Source organism: Malus sylvestris, chromosome 12, assembly GCF_916048215.2.
Source record: "Malus sylvestris chromosome 12, drMalSylv7.2, whole genome shotgun sequence".
Classification (NCBI taxonomy): Eukaryota; Viridiplantae; Streptophyta; class Magnoliopsida; order Rosales; family Rosaceae; genus Malus; species Malus sylvestris.
In genome coordinates, this window is record NC_062271.1 from 14,221,597 (window position 1) to 14,231,661 (window position 10,065).

The window sequence follows — 10,065 nt, forward strand, 5'->3', positions numbered from 1 at the left end:
GTCACTGCTTCAATCTTTGTTCCATATGAACCTTGCACCATAACCGATGCTTCAGACATTTCACGACTTTCGGTTGTATGAAGCACAGAAGAAGTACTAGTTTCACTCTGCCCATCATCTGCATAAGCAATGTTTCCAACATCAGTATGTTGTCTATATGTTGGGCATTCTACCCACTTATCTTGAACCTTGTTCTTCCGTTCAGTAATTGCAAATAAACATTTATAGCATGTAAGATGCCCACGCGGGGGTTGCAGCGACACTATCCGGCTGCAATCCCTTCACCACGGAAACGTACAATTTCTTCCCGGTTAGAGAAGAATAGAGCCTCTTGAACTTTGCTGCAATGTAGTGAGCTCCTAAATGACCCAATGAGGGGCTGCTGTTAATGTTGTTGCTACTCGAGCGATGACGACTCATCACTGGACGAAAATCTTCAAACCACTCACACTGATTTAACGGTACCCATTCTACCTTATCCTCAAATAAATCAAACTTGTTTAGAATCAAGAGGAAGTCCATCTGTTCAAAGGTCGGATGATTAACAATGCTTTCAAAGAAAGTCCTGGCCAGCAACATCTTGTTATTGAAATACCCATTCCCATCAGCAGAGAACTGATCGTAGTCGCTCAAGGACAGGCAGAATATGACCATTCCAACGTCTTCAAACATCTCTAACCATTTACAGTTTTCTCCAAGTCCTCTTGCATTTACTCTAATAAGTTGGTACCTAAGCAAAGAGTCATGCTGATCACTAGTATTGATGGTATCTTCAGATTCTGAGTTTGGGAAATGAGAAGTCCACACAAACAAGCCCATTAGATGAAGTTACACCTTCAGCATATAGGATGTCTAGATCTGTGGGCGCATTTGTAGCGACATGTATGTGGACTTGCTCCGGGTGTACGCACCATATGCAGTACGTGGGGTTTGGTGGAGAAAATGTTGCAGGAGCACCAGCGGACCTCGGCGCCGAGGGCGGTAAGGGTTTCAATAGGGACGGCGGTTTGGATGGTCATGCGGAGGGAACAGGTGATGCGGGCCCCCTTTAAGGGTTGGGAGGGTCTGAATTCGGTGCAGCAGGAGATGAGGCCGGGATGAAATTCTCTGCAATTCGTGCAAATTAATCACCTTCCTCGACAGCTCGGCCAAGAGTTGAGACTGTCTGGAGATATCCTCGGGGGACGGAGCGGTGTTATTGCTCTTGTCTTCGTGATCCGGAAATGAATCTGAGAATTGGGCTCGGGAAGATGGTGATGGTGAGGATAAGGTCTTCTTTTCGTTGACAATGAACGTGGGCTTGTGGGCCTGGGCCTTTTGGAATTGCAGATGTGTTTTGATCTGCTTCTGAGGTTATATATATATACATTTTTTTTTTAAGCTGTAGTTTTTTTTTTTTTTTTTTTTTTTGTACAAAGAAATTGTAATAACATTAAACTATTCTTTGATGTGACTGAACTCAAATTTTGAATATTCGAGCTGCCTACGTACCCCTCCAAAGAAGAGATCAAGTCGTAACGTAGTTCAAATACATACATATATTTTTTTTTTGGTATTTTCTTTTTTGTGCCGTTTTGCAGTTTCAGCTCATGCAGACAATGAGCGTTGGTGTTGCCTTTTATGCTCGTACAGACCAGGAGCTTAGTGCCGTGCAGTTTAGGCTCGTGCAGGCGATGAGCCTTGTGTCTTGCAGTTTAGGCTCTTACAGACAAGGAGCTTCGGTTCGTGCAGTTTAGGCTCGTGCGAACAAGGAGCATTGGTTCCTCAAGCGATCTGAGAGAGTCGTTCATCACAATCTTCATAGCAAGGAGCCTTGACTGAGTAGTTGAAGAAGTCTTCAGGAAAGAAATCACGCATCGTGATGGACGATCTATGTGTCGAAATTTCATCATCTTCAACACGTTCATGTTGCTTTGAAGGTTGACAAGAGCTGTTTTGCCCCCTTTTCGATTGGCGGACATGTGGAGGAGACGTATGCTTCTTGTGCAATTTCTTAGGAGTGACTTGAGTCCATCCTTCAACTTTGCTTGTCTTAGAGGATGCCCCCAGCAGTTGAGGTAAAGACTTTGAGTCGGAAGAGCCAGAAGTGAAGGTGGTATAGTTTGACTTCACCACATCGTCAAGATCTAGCTCGATGATTCCTTTCTGAGCCAGCTTCAGGATGAGATCTTTCAGCACGAAGCACTTTTCCGTTGGATGACTGATGAAGCGGTGGAATTTACAGTATCTTGGGTTGTCGGTACGATTCATCTCTTCCGGCCGTCTGCACTCAGGCAAACTGATCACCTTCTTGTCCAACAGGTCATCCAGCATGGCAACTACATCAGAGTCGGGGAATGGATAGATCTTCTCCTCAAGCTCCTTCAAAGTGCGTCTACGTATCTCTTGATCACGAAAAGCTTCGGTTTGAATCGCCTTGCCTCGTGTGGAAATTTTGACGGGAGCTGTGTTGACCGTCATCGCTTCCTTGGTGGGTTTCCATGCAGCCTTTTCCACCTTTGTCCCAAGAACTTTGTCGTTCTTGTAGTCGGCGATCGGTTCTTTCTTCCCATGATGGGCGATGCTCAACTCCATGTCATGGGCGCGGGTGGCTAGCTCTTCGAATGTCCGTGGTTTGATGCCTTGAAGGATGTATTGCAAACCCCATTGCATGCCTTGGATGCACATCTCGATTGAAGAGGTTTCCGAGAGCCTGTCTTTACAGTCGAGGCTTAGAGTGCGCCACCTGTTAATGTAGTCAATGACTGGCTCGTCCTTCCACTGCTTTGTGCTCGTTAGCTCTAGCATGCTCACAGTGCAGCGCGTACTGTAGAAGCGGTTGAGGAATTCCCTTTCCAACTGTTCCCAGCTGTTGATGGACTCAGGCTCTAGGTCCATGTAACACTCAAAGGCGTTTCCTTTCAGCGAGCGCACAAACTGCTTGGCGATGTAGTCTCCCTCCGTCCCCGCGTTGTTGCAAGTTTCGACGAAATGTGCAACGTGCTGCTTTGGGTTTCCTTTTCCATCAAACTGCATGAACTTTGGTGGTTGATATCCCCTCGGCATCTTTAGGGCATCAATCTTCTTGGAATAGGGCTTCGAGTAGAACAAGGAGGTATGTGAGCTCCCTTCGTACTGCGCCTTGATGGTGTTGGTGATCATCTCCTGCAGCTGCTGGATAGAAAGAGATCCCATGAGTGCCGCTGCTTGGTCTGGCTCCGGCTTCCCATCGATTTTCTTCACCTGGGGTTCTTCGTCTCCGCCAGCTCCTCCCTTTAGTGGATCATCCTCTGGGTCGGGTTTATCGCCGTCCTGCGCCTCCAGTCGGTTGACTAGTGCTGCAATTTGCAAGTCTTTTTCTTCCACAGTTCGGGTTAGCCTTGCAATTGCTTCATTCATTTGAGCCAGCTGCTCATCGATTGAAGTTGCTCAAATGGTCATGACTTGCATGGCTGAACTGTCGCTTGAATCGGCATCGGAGAGCATGGATTCGGAGTATTTCCTTGGGCTTTCCCCCCTTGGTGCCCTTAGTGAGGCTAAGGTGATCAAAGGCTCGTGCCTTGGGTGCTTTTGTTCCCTTGGTAGAGTTGATGCAGAGGTGAAAGAGGCGGCAGAAGTAGCTCTTGCCATGCTTCGAGTCGTGATGCCCAAAGTGACACCAGTTGCGACGATGACGCTTTTGTTCTTTGCGCCGGTTGCGGGAACAGTTTAAGCCTTCCTTGATGCCATTAATTTTGGAAGTGCACTTGAATTTCTTGAACGGAGAAAGAGATGAGAGGTAGAGATTGTCCCACTGGGCGTGCCAATTTGTGAACACGGAAAATTCCTGAAACGAAAGAGACAAGAACAACGTGCACAAACAAAATATTTGTATTTGATGATTTTGGGTTACAATCTCTCTCTATTTTGATCCTCTGATTCGATCTCCGTAAGGTATTGATTTGTGGATGTTTCCTTGATCCAAGGGCCGTCGAGGCTTGATCTTGGATGAACTGTTGGAAGTTTCTTCAAGGGGCCGTGGGCTTGATCTTTGAAGGTGGATTTGAGCGGATCTTCAAAGGGGCTTTTGGGCTTGATCTTTGAAGAACAATGACGAACGGATCTCCAAGGGCTTTTGGGCTTGATCTTGAAGAACAGTGATGAACGGATCTTCAAGGGCTTTTGGGCTTGATCTTGAAGAACGGTTGGATGTGTGGATTTGTCGACATTGTTGATCCAAAGGGCCGTTGGGGCTTGATCTTGGATGAACGGATGATGAACGATGGTGCTTTCTTCAAGGGTCGTCGGGGCTTGATCTTGAATTGGTGGATGGTTGATCCAAGGGGCCGTTGGGGCTTGATCTTGGAAGAACGATGAACGAAGAACGAGGAACACTTTCTTCAAGGGCCGTCGGGGCTTGATCTTGAATTGGTGGATGATTGTTGATCCAAAGGGCCGTTGGGGCTTGATCTTAGGATGAACGATGAACGAATAACGCTTTCTTGATTCTTCGGGAACCTGGATGCTTGAGAGCTTCGGAGTTTCAGAGCTTCAGAGCTTCAAGAGTTTTGCCTAATGATTTTTTGGTTCCCCTAAATGAATGAAATTGGCTTCTATTTATAGAATTTTCCAAGGCCTAATTTTGAATATAATATTCCAGATGAAATAAGTCGTTTCTGCCAAGTGTTGACACGTGTCCTATTTGATGACTTTTCCAACTCATTTCAATTTTCGTTGAGTCACACGCTACGTGTAAAATTTATGTAATACATGAGCGTTGACACTTTGATTTATCGGTCAACATTTATTTACGAAATTTCGATGTCTACAGTAAGCAATAAATGAAAACAAAAATTACTACTACCAAAAGCCGCATATAGTAATTCAACTACGGTTTTTTTTTTTTTTTCCGAGCTTTCATTAAAGGTTTTGGTTCATTCCAAATATATAAAATCACAAGGGAAAAATTATACAAAAAAGTGTAGGATGATATTTTTTGGATTGTCAATGACAAAATTTTATTCTATATAAAAAAAAAAGAAAAACAACACTTTATTACTTAAACATTAAAAAATTATCAATACATTAAAAAAACCCTAACACTATGTTTGGATGAAGAAATTTAAGATTACTAAGGAATTTTAAAATGACGGAAATTGAAATGACAAGATTTTATTTTCAAGAATTTGTAAATTTTCTTGTTTGGTTAATCTAAAAGAACAATGGAATTGAATACTGAATTTGTTATTTTTAAACTCTAAATCATAGAAATTGGGAAATGACACCTATTTACATGGAGTTTGAACTTAGGAATTGAAGGTCCCAAATTCCAAGTTTTTTTTCCACGTAGAAATTCTAAATTTTCATGTTTATGAATCCAAACAAGGGAATTGGTGTATGTTAATTTATAAATTTTAACTTTTACCAAAATTAAGTTTATTTCCCTCATCCAAACATAGTGTAATATATAATTGTGCCCAATTTTGCAAATAAATTTAAATTGAAAACAAAAAACCACTATTAGAAATGCCACATTTTATAATCTAATTATTGTTTCTTTGTTATTTAAAGTAGACATGAAAAAAATGGGAAAAAAAAAAAACAAAAATTACCATCTTTGTGGCGAGAGAAGGAATTGAACCTGGGTGGGAAAGGAAACAAAAATCAAACAAAACCATGCTAGCATACTGTTATCTATTATGAACGTTTATTATGTATCTAAGCAAAACAAAACCATATATATGTGTGTGTGTGAACCAACATAATTTTTTTTGGTACCCCTCATTTTTTTGGGCCCCAAGCGGTTGCAGTGGGTCAAAGCCGGCCCTAGATGAAGTCACATTAAGCACGCACCAAGCCATTTTGATAGGTGCATAGCAAACCACAATTGCTTCTCATATAAAAAATAATACCTTGAATAAATCTATGGCATAGAGACAATATACTCGCATTATACATATCGTATCAACATAGGCATCATCTCAATACAATAGATGCAATATTTCAACATTATTGATATTGTAACAAATTTATCTCAATACAATATGGTTAAGGAATCCTATCAATACGTTATAATTGGCATCTATATTTCTATTTTTGCTAAACACCTTTTAAATCAGTGTATGATGACTAATTTCCATATATTATATACATAGGTGCAGTTGAATGAATGAAGTGTAGGTGCAAGTGTAAAAGTAATATTGGTTTTGGGCGCGAAAAAAGCGGTAGGGTTGGGAAGCCAGCAAGTTTGTTGGAGAGGGGTTGTAAGACAGGTGCGGGTGAGAAAATTGTGAATACGGGGGAGCACCGGCACAGGCAGCTGTGCTTTGACCCAAAACAGGTAATAAAATCATAAACTTACAAATTAAAATATAAAAAAATAGAAAAAGAAACAGAGAGAGAGAGAGAGAGAGAGAGAGAGAGAGAGAGAGAGAGAGAGAGAGAGAGAGAGAGAGAGGGAGGAAGCCACAAGCCTAACCCAGATGATAATGTAAGGAGAGCATCCTCCTCCTGCAACCCCAGCTGTGTTTTTAATCTCATTTCATTCGCTTATTACCCAGCAGATCAAAAAATGGTTCCATCGATATCATTTTGATGCGGGTATATATGCGAACAAAAGGAGATTATTTGTTGAAGAAACCATAAAAAATAAAAACTAAAATTAAAAGAAAAAACAAGAAATGAGCAGGAAAAAGAGCCAAGTCTGGGATGCTCCCTCCGACGACACAGCCGCGGCGGCCCCTCCTCCTCCTGAAAGAGAAAGGCAATACCTTGTGTGGCAGGGTAACAATGTACGTATGGTTTATTTTTAATTTACCTCTTACATGATTATGATTATTATCTCTTATCCTGTGCTTGTTTTAATTAATTTGTTGCTCTAATAGGATAGAACCTTGTAGTTAGCTAGAGAGAGATCTTGTTTATGCAGACCGAATCATTCGTTTGGTTTTTGTAACAAACTGCTTCCCTTTTTATGCCTCTTCTTATGATTAATTTCATCAATTATTTACAAATTTGGGTATATGATTTTACGAATTTATATATGATCTCGATCATGTGTTGTTTAGGAGGAGGATTAGGTTGCTTGATTTCAGACTAAGAAGTGATGAAACTGGAATTAATTAATAATTTTGTCTTCCTAATGACCTGCAAAAAGCAGTACTAATCAAGAATGAACATAAATATGTTATTCTGAGGCACGTACAATGATTATCAATCATTTCTTTTTCATGCAATATTCTTCTTTCAAAGTAGTCTAAGGGCAACTAAAGCGAACTTCAAAACTAATTGTATGTATATATGGACTAACACTGGTGGAAAACTTGTACGTGTTGTCAGAAATTTATGTGCGGTGGAAGAATTGTGTTTGGTCATGACGCCGCATCGCTGTTTCTAACAAGCTTTTTGATTGGATGTCCTGCACTAACATTCTGCATAAGAATGCTTGTAATGATGAGACGACAAGATGGACATTACGACTATCCCGTACTAATTGGGGGAATAATCCTCACTGTTTTGGTTGGTAAATTGTAATTTAATTTATTTAGTTAATTCCTCCTAAATTGTTTTATAAATGAACTAAATTAATCTAGCAAATTAACCCAATCTGAATTGGTTCAAGGAAGGTTTTATATTATATAATCTTATGCATGCAGGATTTCATTTTTCTATACTTGACATCCGGTAGAGATCCTGGTATTATTCCGCGGAACGCACGACCACCAGAATCAAGCGAGGCATATGACGGTCCTACCCCTTCAATGGAGTGGGTCAATAACAAATCCTCCAGCTTGAGAATACCCCGAATAAAGGATGTAACTGTCAATGGCCACACAGTGAAGGTCAAATTTTGTGACACTTGTTTGCTGTATCGTCCACCACGTGCCTCTCATTGTTCCATCTGCAATAACTGTGTTCAGAAATTTGATCACCATTGTCCATGGGTGGGCCAGTGTATTGGATTAGTAAGTCTACTACTTGTGTCTAGCACCGCTACTAGTTAGTTTGCATGCGTATGTGCGTGTACATACTAATCAAATGTTAATTTTTTTAATAAAAACATTATTTTTACTCTAAACTATACCAAGTGATATCAACTAATTTTGTTGTAACTCGACTTGTTTGGTTGTTTGCAGCGTAACTATCCGTTTTTCATTTGTTTTATTTCGTCCTCAACGTTGCTGTGCATATATGTGTTTGTGTTTTCGTGGATCAACCTTGTTCGACAAGGAGGCAATCTATGGAGGGCCATGGCGCGTGACATCGTATCAGTTATTCTCATAGTGTACTGCTTTGTAGCAGTCTGGTTTGTTGGTGGCCTTACAGTTTTCCATATCTATCTGATTTGCACAAACCAGGTATTTCTTAGTCTTTGTGTTCTTGGATCCAAAGTACTTCATCTGTGTGTATATATTCTAACCACTAGCTAGCTGCTTGGTTTAATTTCCTATTTAAACAGACAACATATGAGAATTTCCGATACCGTTACGATAAGAACGAAAACCCCTACACAAAGGGACTACCGGGAAACCTGAAAGAAGTGTTCTGCTCAAGGATTCCTCCCTCGATGGTTAACTTCAGAGAATGGGTTTCGGTTAAGGACATCAACGACGTCGACATAGGAATGGCATCCATCGCTTCAGAGAGCAATAGAGGCTTCATCGCCTCCAAAGAGAAATTTGACATAGAAAAGGGAAATAAGTTTGGAAAGGATCATGGCGGCAATATCATTGTTCCAAGTATTCTGCAGAAATTGGACTACAGTGGCATTGATGATGGTAACATGAAGAAGAACAGGAACAATAATAATTTGAGTGGCGGTGGCTTTAATGATAATAATCTAAAGAAGGGGACGGCAGCAGAAGACGGTGATGTTGGACCTGCTGCTGCTGGATTCATTTTGTTTCCTAATAACAATACTGGTCAAGAAGAAAAAACAAATTTAGATGATCATCGGGGGATGAAGAGTAGTTCCGACCGAGGATCAGTTAATTCATCTACTCATGGTAATGAAAAGAGGACTATTCATCAGTAGTAGTTCCAATGCAATTGGACTCCACCCATCCATCCATCACTAGCATGCTTGTTTTCCAGACAAATTAAGGTAGTGTTTCTCGATCTTTTTCTCTGTATAATTTTCCATCAAGAATTCAACGTTGATCAAGATATATGTTTAACTGATATCAAAATTCCTCATCGGACTACTATATATATGTATATACATACATATATACACACGCATTTAGTGTTATCTTGTAGCTAGCTAGGATACTTAATTCATTCATAGTAATTAAAAGTTGGATCAGTGACCTTTATTTTAATCTAATGTGAGCTTGTTTCATAGGAAACTTCATGTAATTTGCCACAATGATTCAATGCTAGCAACTTCTCATACTACCTTCTCAACTCTCCTTCTTATCTTGCTATGTTGCTTTATGATCAGAACCAACTACTCTCTAAACCAACTCACAAAAAATCAACCAAATAAAAAACCGTTTAATTGTCTAATTAACGTTGTCAAACTTTTAGTGTTTAAAAGAGAAACTTGGTTCATCTATTTATTAGATACCTATTAGATGACTAAACAATTCCGAAATTGGTTAATCTTTTGCATAGTTGATCTTTAATGAGATCTAGAAAATAAACGATTCCAATCATTAAGCAACAATATGGAAGGAGGAGAGCTGAGAAGGTTGAAATGAAAAGGTTGTTTCGCCTTTTGCACCTCCAGATAAATCCACCTTATTGAATGTCTGAAATTAATGTTACATGCATGCATACTAATACATAAATGAGTTTACCATGTCTTACTGCTTTTATTCAGGTTTTGCTGGAGAAATTTTTTCTCGGTGCATGTGTGCCAAAAAACATATTGACTCAACTTGATGGGGGGCTTAAAATGCTAAATTACTTAGACTCGAAGTCAAATTTGAAGATCAATGATGTAATTATATGATTGATGGAATGTAGAACATGAAATTGATTCATTCTTAAGCACATTCTTGTGTGTTTAAACAGGTCCAAACACCTACTTTATCCTACTTAATTCAGTACGTACTCCAACTGCAAAACTACTGTGATCTGGCACAAACAAGTCCAGTAAATAAT

At 40.1% G+C, this 10,065-nt stretch overlaps 2 protein-coding genes across 3 annotated transcripts; one reads left to right on the top strand and one right to left on the bottom strand.

Annotated features, from left to right (window-relative positions):
* Positions 1 to 222: 222 nt before the first annotated feature.
* LOC126592170 (extra-large guanine nucleotide-binding protein 1-like) lies at positions 223 to 1,044 on the bottom strand. The gene has a single exon (XM_050257909.1). It carries the CDS (start codon positions 817 to 819, stop codon positions 223 to 225), a length of 597 nt encoding a protein of 198 aa, XP_050113866.1. The 5' UTR covers positions 820 to 1,044.
* A 5,217-nt stretch (positions 1,045 to 6,261) lies between these two features.
* LOC126592037 (probable protein S-acyltransferase 1) lies at positions 6,262 to 10,003 on the top strand. Of its 2 annotated transcripts, none has more exons than XM_050257798.1 (6): positions 6,262 to 6,749; positions 7,297 to 7,476; positions 7,614 to 7,901; positions 8,094 to 8,315; positions 8,417 to 9,061; positions 9,782 to 10,003. In XM_050257798.1, the coding sequence occupies exons 1-5, from the start codon at positions 6,639 to 6,641 to the stop codon at positions 8,990 to 8,992; spliced, it is 1,377 nt and encodes a 458-aa protein (XP_050113755.1). In that variant the 5' UTR covers positions 6,262 to 6,638; the 3' UTR covers positions 8,993 to 9,061; positions 9,782 to 10,003. The 2 variants fall into 2 exon arrangements, with proteins under 2 accessions (XP_050113755.1, XP_050113754.1); XM_050257797.1 differs by having other exon boundaries at positions 6,264 to 6,749; positions 7,614 to 7,922.
* Positions 10,004 to 10,065: the final 62 nt, after the last annotated feature.

Bases quoted from the DNA above. Each gene is read 5' to 3' on its own strand.
- LOC126592170 (XM_050257909.1), bottom strand. From the start codon at position 819: ATGGGCTTGTTTGTGTGGACTTCTCATTTCCCAAACTCAGAATCTGAA.
- LOC126592037 (XM_050257797.1), top strand. From the start codon at position 6,639: ATGAGCAGGAAAAAGAGCCAAGTCTGGGATGCTCCCTCCGACGACACA. The intron at 7,923-8,093 runs GTAAGTCTACTA...GGTTGTTTGCAG, and splicing joins TGGGCCAGTGTATTGGATTA to CGTAACTATCCGTTTTTCAT. The intron at 8,316-8,416 runs GTATTTCTTAGT...CTATTTAAACAG, and splicing joins ATCTGATTTGCACAAACCAG to ACAACATATGAGAATTTCCG.